The sequence below is a fragment of the Aethalodelphis obliquidens genome, unplaced genomic scaffold (assembly GCF_003676395.1).
Source record: "Aethalodelphis obliquidens isolate GAN/ISIS:26980383/991018 unplaced genomic scaffold, ASM367639v1 scaffold10, whole genome shotgun sequence".
NCBI classification, from domain to species: Eukaryota; Metazoa; Chordata; class Mammalia; order Artiodactyla; family Delphinidae; genus Aethalodelphis; species Aethalodelphis obliquidens.
In genome coordinates, this window is record NW_020837954.1 from 29489648 (window position 1) to 29509945 (window position 20298).

The 20298-nt window shown below is 41.3% G+C and overlaps 1 protein-coding gene across 25 annotated transcripts in view; it reads left to right on the forward strand.

Moving 5' to 3' along the window:
* Positions 1–18906, forward strand: part of FBXO34 (F-box protein 34) — an 86166-nt gene extending 67260 nt beyond the window's left edge. For 10 of the 25 annotated variants that reach the window (XM_027111307.1, XM_027111308.1, XM_027111319.1 and 7 more), the window contains one exon: positions 15648–18906. In XM_027111307.1, coding sequence (XP_026967108.1) covers positions 15658–17796 — 2139 coding nt within the window. In that variant the 5' untranslated portion in view covers positions 15648–15657 and the 3' untranslated portion in view covers positions 17797–18906. Of the gene's footprint in view, positions 1–3646; positions 3825–5038; positions 5218–15647 lie in introns of those variants that run through there. The other 15 variants (XM_027111315.1, XM_027111314.1, XM_027111316.1 and 12 more) reach the window with 5 other exon arrangements.
* The last annotated feature ends 1392 nt before the right edge of the window (positions 18907–20298 follow it).

The window sequence follows — 20298 nt, forward strand, 5'->3', positions numbered from 1 at the left end:
ATGTTGGTTGGTGCCCTGGGTCTGAACCAGGAAGGAGTGCTGCATCAGACAGCCTGGGGCTTAGTGGGGATGGACTTAACAATGATCCCTGCAGAGCTGCCCTACCCAGGGAACCTGTGAATTCCACAGTTTCTCACTCCAGATCAGATGGTATGCAGCTCCAACTGTGTGTGCATAATTAACATTTCTGGGCTCATTCATCCATTGTTTCCAAATGCTTCCATTTATTTATTTCTCCTCTTGATTATGAGAAAATTTAGTTGTGTAACAAAAATACAGAGCTAGAATGATAAAACCCCACTTTGCCATTGCCCAGCTTCAACAGTTTATCACCTCATGCAATCTTGCTTGATTTCTACTCTGAATCTCCTCTTCTCCCCCCTCTTGTTTTGAAGGCATCATATCATTTAAGCTAAAAAGATTTTAGGATGTATATCTAAGGGATGAGGACTTAAAAATACATACATACATACATATATGTTAATTTTTATGGTATGTCTGTTTGAGGATCCACATATTTGGTTGATTGGTTGGTTAAATATCTTAATGTATAGGCTCCCCTCTTCTTTCTTTCTCCACCCAGCCCCCCTCCCATCTTGGAATTTGCTTGAAGAAACCAGTCTTATTTTGTTCTATAGTTTCCCCTCAATCTAGATTTTGCTATTTTGTATTCCTCCAGTTTTTAGCATATTGCTGTCTCCTGCATTTCCTCTGAGACTGGCTCTAAAGGATTAACCAGATTAGAATAGATTTTTTTTTTAAGTGTCTTTCCCGCCCCCCCCCCCCATCAGGAGCATGTAATGTTGGGTTGTGTTTCAGTTTTGTGATGTTAGCAGCTACTGATGATCATTGCCTAGATCCATTAATTCAATAAAGTTTGGAAAATGGTGATGTCTATTTCTATCATTCCTGCTATTTATTTTGAATCAAAACCTGTCGGGAAATAAAATTTAAGGCATTTAATGGCTTTAAGTGTATTTTATTTTGAATACATATTTATTTGAATTAGTATTCTCTCTCTGACTTTGTAGCAGTGGTTAAAATATAGTGCATGATTTGGTGTTGAGATGTGCGATATGTTATATTGGGTAGCTGATAACTTCAGAATGACTTCAGACCCATGTAGTTCACCTAGTTAGGAAATTACCTTAGAGTGCTTAAAATATGTCTGCTTAGTATAGTTAACTTTGGTATTACTTACTGAAGACCTTGGTTTCAAAATTGTGCAGTTTTTTTGTAAAACTGTAGAAGGGAGGCTTGGAAGATGATCTGATTTTGTTGAGTTTTTTAGTCCTATTTCATAACTGCCACGTTTTACATTTGAGTGTTTTTTTGTTTGTTTTGTTTTTATTTATTTATTATTTATTTATTTTTTGGCTGTATTGGTCTTCGTTGCTGTGCATGGGCTTTCTCTAGTTGTGGCGAGCGGGGGCTACTCTTCATTACATTGCGGTGGCTTGTTGCAGAGCACAGGCTCTAGGTGCGTGGGCTTCAGTAGCTGTGGCTCGCAGGCTCTAGAGCACAGGCTCAGTAGCTGTGGCTCACGGGTTTAGTTGCTCTGCGGCATGTGGGATCTTCCCGGACCAGGGCTCGAACCCATGTCCCCTGCATTGGCAGGCGGATTCTTAACCAGTGCGCCACCAGGGAAGCCCTACATTTGAGTATTATTCACTGGTTTGTGGGGCTCACTTGGTATCTTTGATGACCTTCCAAATATTCCTATTAATATTTATAATATGACAATATTTTTGTTTATGGAAAGAATTAATTTGTTTATTAGAAAAACCCAGTCACCTCATTTGTATTTCATTTAAAGCAAGCAGCTGAAGCTAGGGACTAGAGAGTGATCTAAGGCCTAGTGGTCTGAGCAGCTCAATGAAGCTCATAAGAATATCTGTGGTGGGGTTAATAGGGGAGGTTTTCTTCAGTAGATCTAAAAGTGACCAGATAATTAACTTCTTTCCTCTCATACATTCTTACTGACTTTCTTCTGTACTCTCTTCACATCTTGTTGTCAAGCTCAGTGCTCCTGAGGTGAGCCAATTTACCTTACTATTCATAGCTAATAAGTGTGGTTGAATTTTTTCTTCAGATACATCTGCAATGAAATGAACCTGATTTTTTCAGTAGTTTGCCAGATGGATCTTCAGCAAGTTAATTACCTAACTCTAAAGAGTTACCTAACTCTTTAGAAAATAATGGTATCCCTTTAACAAATAGCAGTTTTGTTTTCTGAGGCTTCATCTTGCCACTAATACTTTGTTGGATCCAACAGGCTATAGCCATCCAGTTGAGGTGCTTGTACAGTAGAGATGGATGTTACATTCTCACTCTGTTTTCCAGATTCCGGCTGTCTCATTTAGAATACATCATTCATTCAAATTCAACAAACATTTTTTTGAGTAAAATTCTGGGCAGCAGTGGTAAACCAGGCAGATTAAGGGTCCCTGTCCTTGGGAGCTTACATCTTAGTGAAATTATCCGCAGAGTTCCCCAGGTCAAATTCTACATAAATTTCTCTTTTGCCCAATTGTCTGGACATGTCCAAAGCTGCTTTTTGAGGAAAGTCAAAGAGAGCACCTTTGCAAAGAGAGAGAGTAGACTACAAGCCAGGTTTTAAAATTTCACAGCACAATGTTATCTTTGCTGGCTATGAGTTTGGTATGTAGAAAATAATGGAGCTTCTTTCACTAAACAAGACTTGCTAGTGATTTCTGCCTATTATTTTCTTTTTATTCTAGGATTTTGTGCTGAATTGCAATAGGTTTTCTTAGTTTAGATTTTCTGAAATAATATTTCTTCTCTCTTCCCCCCTCTGCCCACCTTTAGTGTTGGCTGGTAAGATTAAAATTTATTCTGATATTATTTGGTTGATCATTAGCTACTTCCAGGCCTTTGGGAAGTAGCTAAATGTAAATGATTATCACATATCCTGTATTTTTCAAGATAATCTCAATTTCAACTATTTTGTTCCATTTTTGGACAAATTTGGTTTTTAATTTAGACAGTAAGGGGTCCTTTAGGACAGTCCTCTTTAACCTGAATCCATGGACCCTGATGAACTTCAGGGAGGTGTGGTTTGTAAATCTCCTGAAACAATGATGCCAAACTTTGTAGACAAGTGCCCTTTACTCAGGAGAGGCCTCTTTATTTTCATCAGAATTTCAAAGTGCTTATGGGGACTGCAAAATGGCTAATAACCACTGTATTGTGTATAAAAAAGATTTTAATTAATAGGAATGATGACATTTTTCCCTTCCAGACATATTTTGCAGAAAGTTAGAAGACTGTCCAGCTGTTTACTGTTGGAGCAGTGAGCTCTTGAATCATTTGAAATGTTCTTTAGCGCCATCTTAGGTTATACAGAGATCAAATTGAAATAGCTTTCTTGTTATTTTTATTTCTTGTTATTTTTCTTTTATGTGTTCTTAAAACATCACACTTTAACCTGTGAGTCCTTACACTTACCCCATTGTTACGGGCTGAATTGTGCACTCCTCCCACCTGCATATTTTGAAGCCTAACACCCTTCCCCCCTCCAGTACTTCATAATGTGACTGAATTGAGAGGGGCCTTTTAAAGAGGTAATTAAGGTAAAATGAGGTAGATAGGGTGGTCCCTAATGTAATCTAACTGGTGCCCTTAGAAGAAGAGGAAATTGGAACACAGAAGAGAGACACCAGGGACCCGTGTGCACAGAGGAAAGTCCGTGTGAGGCTACAGTGAGAAGCCGGCCATTGGCAAGCCAAGAAGAAAGCCCTCAGAACAAAGCCAAACCTGCTCGTACCTTGATCTTGGACTCCTAGCCTCCAGAACTGTGAGGAGTAACTAACTGTTCTGTTGTTTAAGCCACCTCGTCTGTGGTATTCTGTATGGTAGCCCTAGCAGACTAATACACTTATGATGAAGTAGCAGTTGAGTGACAATAAAAAGTGTAGCAAGGCAACTATTTCTCTTTGTCCCAGTGCATTTTGGGACAAATGATGAAGTGTTGTGTATAGCTTCACATAATCTAGTGCCTGAAAGAGATGGTACGACCTATGAAATCTCAATAGAACATATTAATTTCTATTCTTATTGGTCTTATTCTTTATTGATTTGTTTTATCCTTTTACAGTTTCCCGTTTGCCCATGGTTATATCTTAATGTCAGTCTCTTTTATTCTCTAGCATTTCTCACTTTATGGAACTAATTTTTATAAGTAGGTCTATTTTAAATCAACACCAGAACAGTATCTTTGTATTCTTCTGTGTGTGTTGTGTACAGTCATTCCAGCCCAGCCTTATTCAGTAATGTCACCTGTCCTTAGGCCTCTGTTCCAGGCCACCACACTTACATTCAATTTTTGAAGTTTCTCTTTGTCAGAAATAAATTTAACTATTTCTAATGATGTCTGCTTCTACTGCTAACTTGATTCGATACCTTGGAAACTTTTAGATTTGGAAGTGAATGAAAGGCTAAGGGAACGATGTGTTTCTCAAATTTGCCATGAGGGCAGGAGTTCTATCAGTTTTGTTTAGACTGAAGCCCCATGGTCTAGCACAACACCTTGTTTCAAGGAAAATTAAATATTTGATAAATGAGTAGATTAATTTTAAGTAAGGGATCAAACCCAAGTATCCAAAATTGAACCCATAGCCCAGATTCTTCTGTTTCACAGACTTCTCAGTCTTTATTCATGACACTGAGAATAAGCTTGTTAAGGAGTACCTACTCCATCCACGTGTTCCTCACCTGCTCTCTTCCTCATTGCATAGTGTGGTAGGTAAGAGCCTGGCCTTTGGCTCCTGACTCAGTGCACATCCATGCTCCTCGATGTGCTTATGTGATCTTGGCAAGTTCTTAACCTCCACACCTCTACTTTGGGTTCTTCATCAGTAATTGGAGATAATAAGAGTATACAATTTCCAAGTTTTTTTGGAAATTATGAGTTTAGAACAATGCCTGGCACATAGTAAACATTTTAAAGCTGTTAGAGCTAGTATTATCCTAGAGTAGAAACAGATTATTCTCACATATTTGTATCTTTTATCTCTAGTTCTACGTTGATTTCTTTCTCTAGGCACAAAACCAATTCACTTCAAATAACCAAATCTTTGTCATCAAACTGGCATGGTTGGGACTTTCCTGGTGGCGCAGTGGTTAAGAATCCGTCTGCCAATGCAGGGGACATGGGTTTGATCCCTGGTCTGGGAAGATCCCACATGCAGCGGAGTAGCTAAGCCCGTGAGCCACAACTACTGAGCTTGTGCTCAAGAGTCCGCAAGCCACAACTACTGAGCCCATGTGCCACAACTACTGAAGCCTGTGTGCCTAGAGCCTGTGCTCTGCAACAAGAGAAGCCATGACAATGAGAAGCCTGCACACTGCAATGAAGAGTAGCCCCTGCCCACTGCAACTAGAGAAAGCCTGTGTACAGCAATGACGACCTAACACAGCCCAAAATAAAAACAAACAAATAAATAAAATTTATTTAAAAAAAAAACTGGCATGGTTTTCGTGGTGGTAGCAATGTAAATTAGCGTTAACCTGTTTGGAAATGGTTGGGCAAGATATATCCGGTCATAAAAATAGTGACACTCTGATTCATGAATTCCACTTCTGAGAATCTTCTAAGGACATACCCTTAAATGCTTAAGAGATTGTATCCATGAAGATGTTACGTTATAATATCCAGGGCTGGAGGGAACGGTTTAATATATTCTGGCACTTACACATTTACAGTTGATGGGTCTGAAGACCGTGTAATAACATGGAAGATATTTGTGGTGAAAAGTAAAACATTGTATGTACAATATGATTACAACCATGTTAAATAAATACATACATCCAGGAATTTCCAGAGGATAGGGCTTATAAGGGCTCTTTTAACCCCCTGACTTCTTTTCAGATTCTGGATTTATATAAAGCTGGTTCTAAAGGCCCAGAGTTAACCCTGAAATTGAGTTCTTTATATCTTGTTATAAACCATTACCTTTCTTCCTATTTGGTTTGGGAGCTCCAGATTTAGTTACATTCTGCAGAATGGGATTGGCTGTGGGGTTGCAAAGATGAACAGACCCTCTGTGTACTCAAGGAATGGTTTTATATGAGATGTCTTATACAAGTACATAAAACCCAATATGTAGTTTTTGTCCAATAACGTGACAGTTTGGGCTCCTTGGTGCCTAATGGTTGGTTGGTTTTCTGTAGTGTAGATTTCTCACTTTTACCCCTGGAAAAATACTCATTTTTAACTTCAGTACTTAAACTGGCTTTAGTAAGCTCTAATAACAGCCTCAAAGCAACAACCTTTTCAGTTTTCTATTGACCATAAACTTCTTTTCTCTACAAGTGGTAATTCTTAACAAGAATTAACAAGTAGCAGACTGCTACTTCAGTCTTGGTTCAACAGATTCTAGAGGGATGTGGTAGAAGGAAGAGTAATTACTAAAGAGCTGGGCACAGTCAGGACTGTGATTTAGGCTTATTTCTTTGATGAACACTGTGGGTCCTATTTCTGAAGTAATCCCCCACCCCTTCCACCGCCACCCAGGATTGCTGGCAGAAATCTTAACTTGCCAGCTCATTTGTCTGCATTGATAATGCAAGCAAACGCTTTTGCTTGATGCCTTAACGTTTGTTACCCTGAAGTTTTACTTTTTTTACCTTTTCCCTTCCTGAGGGGATAAGCCATTTTAAAATTCAGATGTCTAATACATAAAATAGATAACTAATAAGGACCTACTGTATAGTACAGGGAACTCTTAATACTCTGTAATGACCTATATGGGAAAAGAATCTAAAAAAGAGTGGGTATATGTATATGTATAACCAATACACTTTGCTGTACAGCAGAAAGTAATGTAACATTGTAAATCAACTATACTCCAATAAAAATTAAAAATAAAATAAAATTTAGTTGTCTGTAACAGTGTTAATGGGCCAGCTTGTGCCCAGTGGGCTATGTTAGGTGCTTGACTCAAGATCGAGGCCCGAGACTGAGTGGTGTGAGTACATTGGCAGTCAAGCGCAGTGTGGTGCTGCATTTATTTATACTAGAGAATTAGTTGCTATTCTCTGATTTTTTCATATGAAATGTTATTTGGCACCTTAATGGATTTTTGAACTGCATTCACGGTTGGCCTTAGAATCTTTAACATTTATTCCCTAAAGGGGATGACATCCTTATGTCCGAGTTACATTTTGATCAAATAGGGCATATGTTAAAGCTCTGATTAGTTCTTTGAAAGTACTGCATGTGCAAATGATATCAAAAATTGTTGCCTCAAAAGTATATAAATTCTGGGCTTCCCTGGTGGCACAGTGGTTGGGAGTCCGCCTGCTGATGCAGGGGACACGGGTTCGTGCCCCGGTCCGGGAAGATCCCACATGCTGTGGAGCGGCTGGGCCCGTGAGCCATGGCCGCTGAGCCTGCGCGTCCGGAGCCTGTGCTCCGCAACGGGAGAGGCCACAACAGTGAGAGGCCTGTGTACCGCAAAAAAAAAAAATATATATATATATATATATATTCTATAAAAATATATATGGAGGGAATTCCCTGGTGGCACAATGGATAAGACTCCACGCTCCCAGTGCAGGGGACCTGGGTTCAGTCCCTGGTCAGTGAACTAGATCCCACATTCATGCTGCAACTAAGAGTTTGTATGCCACAACTAAGGAGCCCATCTGCCACAACTAAGGAGCCCATCTGCCGCAACTAAGGAGCCCATGTGCTGCAACTAAGACCCTGCGCAACCAAATATTTTAAAAAATGTATGGAAGAATGATGGTTTCAAAGTTTAAAAAAAGCATCAGCACACTCAAGGAAGTAACAGCTTTCTATGTGAAAGAGTAGAGGTTTTTTTCCTTTGTTTTCTGTAAGAAATATTAGAATAGGAAAAATAAGTGTAAACAAAGAATGCTGCTCCAGTTCCCCTTCTACGAGGATCAAGCCATTAGCCTGAGGGGAATTCAGGTTGGAGAAAAACAGGAGGCATTTTGTGCTTTGGACACATGGACCTAGATAGTTAAGATGTGTAGCTAAGGAATAATTTCAGTGAACCCAGCTTCTTATATCTTCCCATACATAGAAAAGCACTGAAAGCGTTCCCTTGAGATGTCTGTTCTTTGTGATTAGCAGTAATCTTTTGCTTAACTGCACAGCTCCTCCACCCCCCCCCCCCCCCCCCCCCCATGCTGATAAACCACATATACGCATCTTGGTTCCTCCCTTACCTTTCTGGAGCAGTTCCTCAGAGCTATCTGAGAGGCTGTCTCCTGGGCTGTAGTTCTCAGTGAGGTCCCCTAATAAAACTTAATTCACAACTTTTACATGGTGCATTTATTTTTAAGTCGACATAAGCAGTAGGGTTTTAACAGAAATGCTGAATATCTGTGGAAGCAAAATTTTCTTGGTAATCCTCAGTGTACTTTTCAAAATACGTTAATGATTTTGGGGGAGCTAAACTTTTTATTAGGTTTCATTTGATGTTCATTCTAGCAGTAGATGTCTCATCAGCTTAGATAGCAGTAAATTGTGATATGCCAGAGTTTTGTATTTGGCATTATGTCACAGGAGCAATAGGAAATAATTTTGTGAACTACTGTTCACAACATGGTAAATTTAACAAAACCTAATACTTCGATTTGTCTCTATTCCCAATTGTTATTTAATAATTGATAACAGCTGTAGTGAGTGTTTTGTCCTCCAGGCCCTTCCCTTTCCTCCTTACTTTAAGAAAAGGGGGGAGGGGTCCCATGTAAACTTGGATAATATCACTAAATCAGTATTTTGCAATACAGTTAAAATGTGTTAGGTGTTGCTTCTGTTGCAGTCATGGTAGAAGAGCAAAGTAGTGGCTACCCTTCTTAATTTGTAACCTTTTCAGGATGTTTTAGATACTTTGTTGTCCCATCAAGTTCATCATAAACCTTGATTTTCTGGAAGTTTTAAATCATATAGCATCTATGTTACAGATAACTATGAAGCAGGTGTGTCTTATATTTAAATACCATGGTGAATTCTGAGATTGATGAAAACTGTGAGTGGTGAGTTCTTGAAAACCATGCATGTGTGTTTCCAAAGGCTATTTTCTGTATTCAGTATCTATTAACAGACAGTAAAGGATTTTTCCATTAAATTGTGCACTACTAACCATCTAATCCTCCTGAGGCGAAGTTCAAAATTCCCATGAAATGGTTTTACGTAATATTACTTTAAAAAAAGGAGTGAACTCCCTCTCGGAAAAAAGCCAGTCCCCAATATTTTGGAACTCAGTTTGAGAAATACCGTCTTTTCTGGATTAGAGTTTGTTCTGTTTTATTGTTAGGGTACTCTGAGAGTTGGGTGCATTCTGTCAGTGCTTAGAGGTTAATGAGAGTCTTTTCTTACGTCTCCGCCTGTATTCACACCCTCCCGGTGTTGGCATTTTTTCTGCTTTAATAGCCATAGGAGCAGTTTCTACATACTTTTAAATTGGTGTGGCTTCTTATGTTATATGATATGTCTGCTTTACATCATCACAGTTCTGTGTAGAGGTTTTATGTGACACTTAAGAAAAACTGACCCCAGTTTGAAAGATAGAAGCTCTTTGAATAGATGCTGTCAGAATTATTTAATTCTATTTGTGTCATGATTGAACCTAGGATTTTAATTTTTATTTATTTATTTTTGTAAGCAAGGAAAATATAGATCTGGGAGACTTATCTGATTCTAATCTTAATTCTTCTACTATCTACCTTTGGGGCTTCAAAAGTCATATTAGCTCTGTCACCTCATTTGCAAAAAACAAGGATTTTGTTTATATACGTGGAGTACTTCGTTGAAGTTGCTTATCGTTTCTATAATGGTCCAGTGAAGAAGGTGGTCATAAGCTGTTCTCTGGAAGCTTTTATGTTTTTAAAGAAACAGTGATTTATTTACTGTACACTTTTTTTCCCCTCTCAAGGTACCATGGGAGGGATCTTTCAGGGACTATTCTATGTTTATTCCTCTAACCTTTTGTAAATAAAGAGTAGCTCCAGTTATACTAATAAATGACTCCTCTTTGGAATTAGCATTCCTGAAGCTTTAATAAAGCAGAAAGAAAAAGGAAACACCTTATCTTCTAGCCTGTTTAGATGGGCAAGGCTGTGGACTAGGAGTGACAAGTTAGGAAACAGGCCTTCGATGTTAGGCTCCTATTAGCACGAAGTCTGTTAGCACTAAGAGAAATCTCGTCCTTTCCCTTATTCTGATCGCATATTACCATTTGATTCCTCATTGATCAAGTTCAGTCCTCTATAGACTAGAGTTAGTGTGATTCTTTAGACTTTAGCATTTATCTAGGCCTTTTTGCAAAGTTAAATTCTCTCCCATGGCTTAATTTTTGGATTGTACAATATGTTTAGGTTAGAGTTTTTCCAGCTTTTTTGAGCTGAAATCAGAAATTAAGAGTCAATAAAGAATACTGGAATTATTTGAAAGCAAGATTTTGGTCTTTACTGGAGGAAAGTTGTTCAAGTTTTAATTGATTCATTATTATATCTCAATTTATTCCTGGAAAGGATTTAAGGTGACAGGTATGTACAAAGACTTTCTCCTTTATAGCCAAACTTTGTGAAAAAGTTGCTAACGTTCACTGTTTCACCTTCCATTCACTCCTTCACCATGAGTTTTTGGCTCTGCCCTACTCACCCACTGCAGTTCCTCACAGCAGAGTCACCAGGGGTCTCCATCACTAACTGGACAGAACTCTTTTTTTCTTTCCTTTTTTTTTGCCACGCCGCGTGACTGGTGGGATCTTAGTTCCCCAACCAGGGATTGAACTTGGGCCCTCGGCAGTGACAGTATGGAGTCCTAACCACTGGACTGCCAGGGGATTCCCCCAGACAGAATTCTTTATATGACCTTGCTAGGGTGTGTGATTGCTCTTTATTTTTATGTACATTTTTTCTTATTATAACGGTAATATATGCAATATATGTTCATTGTGAAAATGTTGGAAAAAGACATATGTAATCTCTGTCCAGAAAACTTTTTCCTCATTGAATTTCTGTCACAACTGTCTTGTTCCTTTCCTCATATTTCTCTTGGCCAGACTTGTGTCAGTCTGCCTACTAGGTATCTCTAGGTTGCATGCAGCATTTTTTAAAAACTGAACTTACCGTTTCCCCTGCTCCAAATCTGCTCGGCTACCTTTGTCACCATCTCACTAAAAGGTAGCACTCTTCGTCCAGTTGCTGTAGCCTTGAGGACTCATCCTTGACTCCACTCCCTCAACCTCCATTTATAATCAGTAGCTAAAATCCTGCCTGTTCTTCCTTTCTAACCCATTTACTTCTGTCTGTCCACCTTAGCTGGGACTTTGATTATTTCTCACCTACCTACCTACCTTTTGAATTTTTAGGACTTTGTTTATCTTCCTTCAGGGCTTTTCTGACCTGTTTCTGTACCGTCAAGACTAAGCTTGGTGCTGGTGGTCTCCTCTCTTCCTTTCATACACTCCTTCCTTCTCTGTCCTCTCCTTCCCCCTTCCTCCCCTTCGTGGACTCCCGGCACCTGTACTATCCTTATAACACATATCACATGCTGTCTTAATTGCTTATTTGATTTTCTGTCTCCTTAAGGGCAGTAACTATGTCTTATTCATAATTGCAACACTAATATCCAACCCAGAGTGTTTAGTAAATTTCAGATAATGAATGGATAGAAAGAAATGGGTGGCAGTTAGTATGAAAAAAGTTGGAAGCTGTTCCGTTAGTTTTATGGCTCTGCCTGCCTTAAAATTTGTGTATTAGGTGATATGATTGGCCTTCATCTACTTGGTCCTGTGGTAATGGTCTGTGAACAAGCTTCCAAAGTGTGAATTATGGTAGGGCAGGAGTGAAGCTGTGATAGGTTGGCTGAGGTGGGCTCCATGACCTTGCATTTCATGGATGAGGAGGTTAGGCTTTCCTGTAGCTAACGACAGTGTAGCAAAGGTAAGATATGACAGCTAAAACTAGGGCAGTTGTGCTAGGGATGAACAAGAAGGGAGGGTGACTTGGTGATTGGATGGGAGGAGGAATCGAAGTGACTCAACTTTCTGGCTTGGTTGACCAGGTACTTGGTGCTGTCATTAAATAGTCATTTTGATTTTTGAGATTCTTTTTGACATCCAGGTGAGTATGTCTGTTAGGCATGTCATAGGATATGACGTTTGGGAGAGCATACCACTGGGGAGTCATGAATCTGTGGTCATTAAAACTATGAGGTCACTTAGATATATAGCTTAAGAGTAATAATGGTCTAGAAAAAGAAAGAACTCTGAGGAATACATCAGTGCTTAAAGGCTGGAGAAGAAGAGAGCTGGGAAAGCAGTGTCAAAGAAACTGAGGAGTTGGAGTTGGAGAGGAAATTTGGCAATAACATGGCCATTGACTTTTTTGGTGTTTTGAAGAGAATAACAGGTAAGAAGATGGGTCTGTCTTGACGCATCTTTTAGAGTAGACGCCTCAGTATGGACTGTCCCACCGGCTTTTTGTTGGGCAGTTCCACCTCACCCCTGTCAGTAGCCCAGCCCCCCAGCCCACATCCAGAACCCCCCTGACATGCTTAGATCTAACACATGACCTTTTTTTTCCTTTTTTTTTTTTTGCGGTACGCGGGCCTCTCACTGTTGTGGCCTCTCCCGTTGCGGAGCACAGGCTCCGGATGCGCAGGCTCAGCGGCCATGGCTCACGGGCCCAGCCGCTCCGCGGCATGTGGGATCTTCCCAGACCGGGGCACGAACCCGTGTCCCCTGCATCGGCAGGCGGACTCTCAACCACTGCGCCACCAGGGAAGCCCTAACACGTGACCTTTAAGTTCCCTTCTGAATTAAATCTAAGGTTAAAAACAGGGACTTCCCTGGTGGTCCAGTGGGTAAGACAGCGGGCTCCCAATGCAGGGGTCCCAGGTTCGATCCCTGGTTCGGGAACTAGATCCCACATGCCGCAGCTAAAGATCCCACGTGCCATGCAACTAAGACCTGGCGCAGACAAAATAAATAAATAAAATTCAAAAAAACAAAAAACAGATTGTTGGCCCAGTCCCAGAAATTCTGATTCAACGGGCCCAGGGATCTTAACTTTTTACAAGGACATTTCTGAGTGTCTAATGAACACTCATGTGTGGGTAGGTGCTATAACCCTGCATTAAAGCAGGACTTTAACAAAGCAGGACTTTATCGTGGCGAACTTTTAAAATACTCCTGTGCAAAGAGATTGGCAACCATGGAAACCTGGCTGGAGCTTTCTGCGGTGCCTGTCTGTATTTGAGGGGGTGAGTTGGAGGGGTGGGGAAAGCACCACCATCTGATGTAATCTGTTAGAGATGTAAAGTTTTTATTTTATGAATTTTTGCAGTAGATGCCCTTGATGCTCTGCATCATATCCTCATGGTCCACCACTGATTTCAACCCAGACTCAGATTTTTGCCATTTCTTTGAGTCTTGCCAGCACTTTTCTGTCTCAGGGCCTTCAAGCCCAGCACAGGAAGGGGGAGAGGTTAATACTCCAGCCATCCTTCAGCCAGTGGAGGACGTGAGCCTGTGCCTAAAGGTTCTGCTTCCTTTGGGGGTCCCACAGAATCACCACTCACCCTCCAGCAGTCACCCTTGTTGCATCGAATGACCTTACTGGCTTTTTTCATTCGCTGTTGTACCTGTCTTCACTTTTGTTCCATGGGATCATCTCCTGTTTTAATCCCGCTGAAACCTTGTCTATTAGTAATGTATCAGTTGAGCTGACTTTACAGGTTAATATACGCAAACAAAAGCCATCTGCAATCACATTAGTTTCTTCCAAATGTTGCTGTCTATCAATAATGGCACCTAAAATAATTTGTGGGGGAGGAATGCGAAGAGAACATATTGTGTGATGCAGAATGGCACACACATTGCTGAAGCTTAAATTTATTCACAGACATTCTGTAATGAGATCATTATGTGAGAATTAATTGGATTTTTCAACAACCTCCATTTCTTAGATTTCACTTAGACAGGGATTGAAGGGATATGAAAAACCAGAAAATTGTTGACAGAGAGATGGCACTAGATGTGCCTCTTTTATTCATTTATTTTATTCATATATCTTTATCTTGTTCTTGAAGAATTCTGGGTGGCTCTTTTTATAAGACTAAATTATAGATATAGAACATAATGTTTCTGTAATTCTATAAAATATAAAGCTATTAAAAATGCTGTAGTGCACAAAGGGGGGAGATCTCAACAGATGTAGGATATAATTGCTAAAGATCAGAAACAAATCAATCTGATCTATTTCAGGGGTATCTTTTAAAAGGTACTTTGTGTGCCTTAAAAGTAAGATTTCTGTTTACCTAGCTAGAAGATATTCATATCCATATTTCTTCTTTTAGCTGAGACTGGACTCTAGGAATTAAATTTGAAGTGAAAGGTAAATTTGTTCTGGCTGATCACTTTCGTTCTTGATGAATAAAACTGATACCTGAAAGCAGTTCCCATGGAGGCTGCCGCATTGCAGGCACTGGGTAAATGTTACGGAGCGAATGAGAAAGTGATATGCTGGATTGCCCAATGTGTGTGTCTTAGACTCTGTCCCCAGGGGCGAGAGTGGGTGAGAGCCCATGTGCTTAGACCTGTGAAAGTTCTTGCTGTTGCTCCACATCTGTGACTGCAGATGTTTATTTTGGTCTGTAGGTTTACTTTGTAGGAGACCAGGCATCCCTACGAGACACTTTTTCCTCAATCCAGGTGTTCTGTGTAGCAGTGGGATATTTTGAGATACAAGTTGACAAAATCATTAAATAATCTAGTATTCCAACCCCTCAGTTAACATTTCAACTCAGACCCAGAGAGGAAGTGACTTACCCAAGGTAAAATCACCCTGTCTAGCTAATTAGTGATATGACAAGGACTAGAACACATGTCTCTGCATGTAATCAATCATCTTTATAATTTCTAAAATGGTTACCATCTCCACCCCTAGCCAGGGGACAAAACAGGCACTGTTTTTCTGAACTAGTGAATTAATAAAGATTGTGGGCTTTGTATTTAATTTGCAGAAAATTTAACAGTTAAGAGCTTACACAAGTACATTGTTTAGAAAATCAACACTAATAGATGGGCAAAGCAACATAAGCAGACAAGTGAAAATACAGATATCTAAAATATTCAACAGTATGGGAATAACTTAGAAAGCAATATAACAATTTTGATAGACTGTTTTGCAATCAATAAAATGCTAGTTGTGATGACTTAGAAAGAAATAGTGTTACTATACTAGAGATTCTGGATGGGTTCCTTTTATACTTCCGTTTCTTCTTTACTGTGCCTTGTACTGACCCTTGAGTGTTTTTAGTAAGTTCAAATTTCTTTACATTTAAAGCACTAATTTTATGTATAGAATGTTAACTAATGTCAGTCTGAAATTCACGTAGTCTAGTCAGTCTGAAATTCACCCATTTATTTTTTGGTCTGTATACCATGGAAAGTTGTTATTTTTGCTTTTGTTGTTCTTGATTTGTACGTTAAAAACTAGCTGAAATGAGAGTTGCTAAAGATTTAGTGAACTGATAGAATATGTTTCTATTACTTGCTAGAACCATCTGAGTGTAAGTTTAAAAAAAAAAGCTTTTCTAAAAATGAAATCAGTATCTTAATCAAATGTGTATTTCCTCCTTGTAGAGCCTCTGTTATGCACCTAAAGCCATACTGGAAACTCCAGAAGAAAGTGCGACCTTTGGAAATCAGCAAGGAAACTCTGAGAACTCCTATGAGCCACCAACAAGCTATAAATGATGAAAAATGCAAAGCTAGCTGTATGAAACCAAGTATCTTTCCTTCAGCCTCTCTTGGTAAAGCATCATCTCGAAAGCCTTTTGGAATCCTTTCTCCAAATGTCCTGTGCAGTATGAGTGGGAACAGTCCTGAAGAGAGCAGCGTGAATGTTAAAACCAAGAAGAATGCATCGTCTGCAACAATCCACCAGGGTGAGGAAGGGGAAGGGCCACTTGATATCTGGGCTGTCGTGAAACCGGGAAATACCAAGGAAAAGATTGCATTCTTTGCAGCCCACCAGTGTAGTAATAGAATAGGATCTATGAAAATAAAAAGCTCCTGGGATATTGATGGGAGAGCTACTAAAAGAAGGAAAAAATCAGGGGATCTTAAAAAAGCCAAGATACAGTTAGAAAGGATGAAGGAAGTCAACAGCAGATGCTACCAACCTGAGCCTTTTGCGTGTGGCATCGAGCATTGTTCTGTGCATTACGTGAGTGACAACGGGGACGGAGTCTATGCCGGGAGGCCTCTGTCGGTCATACAGATGGTTGCCTTCCTCGAGCAAAGAGCCAGTGCTCTGCTAGCCAGTTGTGCGAAAAACTGCACTAACTCACCTGCTCTGGTGCGGTTTTCCGGGCAATCCAGAGGTGTGCCCCCAGCCCCCGAGCCCTTGTCTGCCCCAGGAGCATGTGAAGAACCCATGGAAAGGAGAAATCCTGAGGTTGGTGAACCACAGAGTGAGCCAGTCCGTGTCCTTGACATGGTAGCCAGGCTGGAGTCCGAGTGCCTGAAGCGGCAGAGCCAGCGTGAGCCTGGGAGCCTCTCGAGGAATAACAGCTTCCGTCGCAATGTGGGCCGCGTGTTGCTTGTGAATGGCACCCAGGCTGAGGAAAGCAAAACAAACAAAGGCGCCTTGGAGGTACCTGACACTCAGGTGAAAACTGTGGGGTCTGTATCTGTGGACTGTGGCCCCTTAAGAGCTGACCATTGTTCTCCCAAGGGGGACCAGGCCTGGGACGGCGCTCCTCGGGGCTGTCCCTCATTGCCAGCAGGCGTGAGTTTGCACACGGACAGTGCAGAATTAGAGCCAGATCAGCAGACTGCCATGAAAAACAGCAATACACATGATGTGGAAATGACAGAGGAACTTGTTGGGTCACCTTTTCCTCCTCGCACCTGTCCCCAAGCCATTGAATTGCCCCCAGATGCTACTGATGGTATGAGTGAAGAGCTTGTGCCTCTTGCTAGCCAAAATCCTGATCAGAGAAGAAAAGAGTCTTTGTGCATTAGTATCACTGTGTCCAAGGTAGAGAAAGACCAGCCTTCCAGCTCAAAGTCCTGCGAAGACCCACTTCCAGGGATGTTGTTTTTTTTGCCATCTGGTCAGCACCAGTCGGGCTGTTCCCAGCTGAATGAAGGCACAACAGAAGAGTCTTCCGAGGCCAGTCAGCTTGAAGATGCTGCTGAGGGTGACAGTGCATCTGAGGAAAAAAGCGTCTCGGCTGATTCATTTGTCCCGCTGGCTTCTGTGGAAAGTACATTACCAGTGCTCGAGGCATCCAGTTGGAAGAAGCAGGTGTCGCATGACTTTCTGGAGACCAGGTTTAAAATCCAGCAGCTTCTGGAGCCTCAGCAGTACATGGCTTTTCTGCCCCACCACATTATGGTGAAAATCTTCAGGTTACTTCCCACTAAGAGTTTAGTGGCTCTTAAATGTACCTGCTGCTATTTCAAGTTTATCATTGAATATTACAATATCAGGCCAGCAGATTCTCGCTGGGTTCGGGATCCACGCTATAGAGAGGATCCGTGCAAGCAGTGCAAGAAAAAATATGTGAAAGGGGATGTGTCCCTGTGCCGGTGGCACCCCAAGCCCTATTGCCAGGCATTGCCCTATGGGCCGGGATACTGGATGTGCTGCCACCGGTCTCAGAAGGGCTTCCCTGGCTGTAAGCTGGGGCTTCATGACAATCACTGGGTCCCTGCTTGCCATAGCTTTAATCGGGCAATCCATAAGAAAGCAAAAGGGACTGAAACTGAAGAGGAGTACTAAAGTTTATGTGCGAGGCAACGGATTGATCTTTAAAACTGCAAACCACCACCTAGATACGCCGTTCCAGTGAGTGTTGCCTCTCAGTCTTCGTTCCAGGAGAACGAAGATGGAGACTGCTACTCCATCAGGACTGCCATTGCTCAGGCATCTTAAATCTCTGAATTTACGAGCTGTACAAGAAAATCGGTCTCATCGTTTTCTAGTGGTGCCTCATGCTTGATCCAGGGCTGTATCCCACAGTTTGAGCCACTTGGCTGTGAATAACTATGCCTGTTTTCCCAAATCGAATCCTTCTTCAAAGGATTGTTCAAAGAAGACTTGCCACCGTCAAGAATGTTCAGCAGAGTTCATCGCAGACTATGCAGGCAATCCCCAAAAAGGGGTTCTGGGCATGTTTTGAGCACTGGCACCGTATCTGAAATAAGTGAATAGTGTCCTATGAAGAGAATAGCAGTACTCTTGGGTGAAAAGTATGCTTACAAAGAAAAGTTAGGCACCTTACCTTAGACCTTGTATGCTTGATCTGTGAGACTGATGTTTGTGGTTGGAGATGGATTTCATGCCCTGTGGTGTTTACAGTGTATATAATGGTTGTGTTTTCATAGGGCTATGAAAGTGCACATTAAACCCGAGCGCCTTTACTTTAGATGAGTGCTTTTGGCCCCTCTGTAAATAACACTATTAAAATCCAGGTGTAAATAGCGGACAGCTGACTGAACATAATCACCACAATGCAGCTAGGATAGTGTTGCAGCTACAACTGTGTGGATTTTTTTTGGTTTTTTGTTTTTTTGGTCTCGTCTCAAATTTGTATAAAATATGAATGTTTCCCAAATAAACTATGAATGTTTTCTGTATAATATATGAATGTTTCTGAGAAGAAACTCTAAATAGTTAAGAGGTTAACCTGTTGAAAGGATACCAAATAATGGTTTAACTGGACAACCTTAAAAAATTAGCATAGAGAACAATCCTTTGTTATATTTTAGTGATTCACCAAGAATGAGAGAATATTATATAGTCAGATTATAACATTCTTGTCTATTTTATTCTTTCTGTCTGGTTACAAATTTTTTTTAACTTCAATAAAAACATGCATCTTAAATGGGACCTGAGTTTTGCAGATGTGTTTTCTTTTTTGAGGTAATATTGATGAGGGATATTGTGAACTGAATCCTAAGAATTAAAAAAAAAAAATTGAGTTGTTAGAAGGGGAGAGAGAATTCTTTTCTACCACTGGAAAGAGACCATCTTCACTTAACATGAGCTTCCATTTTTGCAACCCTTTAACACTTAGTTTGAATTTGTTGTCTGCCCAGCACCCTCTGTATTTCCTGTTGGATGAGGTATTATTATCTATGCGTAATGAGTTAATTGTTTAGAAGTCATCGAGAATATATTCAGACCTATGGTCATGTAACGCTTGGCAGGGCTGGAAGCTATCTGGCCCCAGAAAGCTGCAGTGGAGGACCTAGAAGCTAGGTTGGCTTGAAATTGATACCCACCAAAAAAGCCTTGGAGCTGCATCAGCTCTGGGCTGTGGAGAAGCAATGGTAAGTGTGCCAGGGGTGGGGCTGTCTTGAAAGTGATGAGTGAAGGCTCTGGTGGTCCCACAGGAGGAAGATGGAAAGGTGGAGTAGGCTTTGGCCAGGGCTGCCAAGCAGAGTGGGGCAGGGCTGGAGTCCGGGAGCCAGGTTCACCTGTGGCTGAGGTGGTATGTGGCCACAGAGCAGCTTCTTTCTTACCTTATCCTTAGGCAGTAGCTGCTCCTGCCTGAAGAGGGGGGACAAACTGAAAAGTGTCTGGATGCTGAACAAGTCTGCCCTGCAGGCACATCACCATGCTACCTCCTACGTGCTCGGCTGGAGCCTGTCTGTGACACAGGAACAGGAGAGGCTGCGAAGGCTGACTTCCCCTTCAGGGTGTCGGTGTCCTTCCTCATGACTCACCCCAGCCAAGGTATGTGAGAATGCTTTCCATCCCCTGGGCTGAAGTTTCCAGTGCTGGTCGTCCTCCGCTGTGGTTTGCTCCAAACTGGCAATCTCTGTGTGTACCTTCCTGATAGGTTTGTTTTGACTCCTAATTTAGGATTAAAGGAGACGTGCACGTGCAGGACTTGCACAGCTTGGTGCACAGCTTGGTGTGTGGAATGTCAGCTTTCATTGTTATTGGCTCTTGGTTCTTCTACATGTGCCCAGGTGGTTTTCTCAAGTCAGCCGTTCTAGATGTGGTTTTCACGTGGGACACAAGCTGTGAGTCTGCGACGGCCTGAACTGACCAAGAGCAGAGGACAGGAAGAATTATGCCCTAACCCCATCTTGGCATGCAGTTCTCAGGGTTCTCAGAAATCACTGATCCCTTTTGAACCGTGATGCGAGACCCACTTCCCAGGGGTGTCTGTGTGAATGACAAGAGGATTTTGGCAGGTGGGGCCCAAGGGCACCCTGGTCTTCATTTCTAGGCAAGTGTAGCTGTTCCCCTTAGGAGAAAGATGCTGTGCTT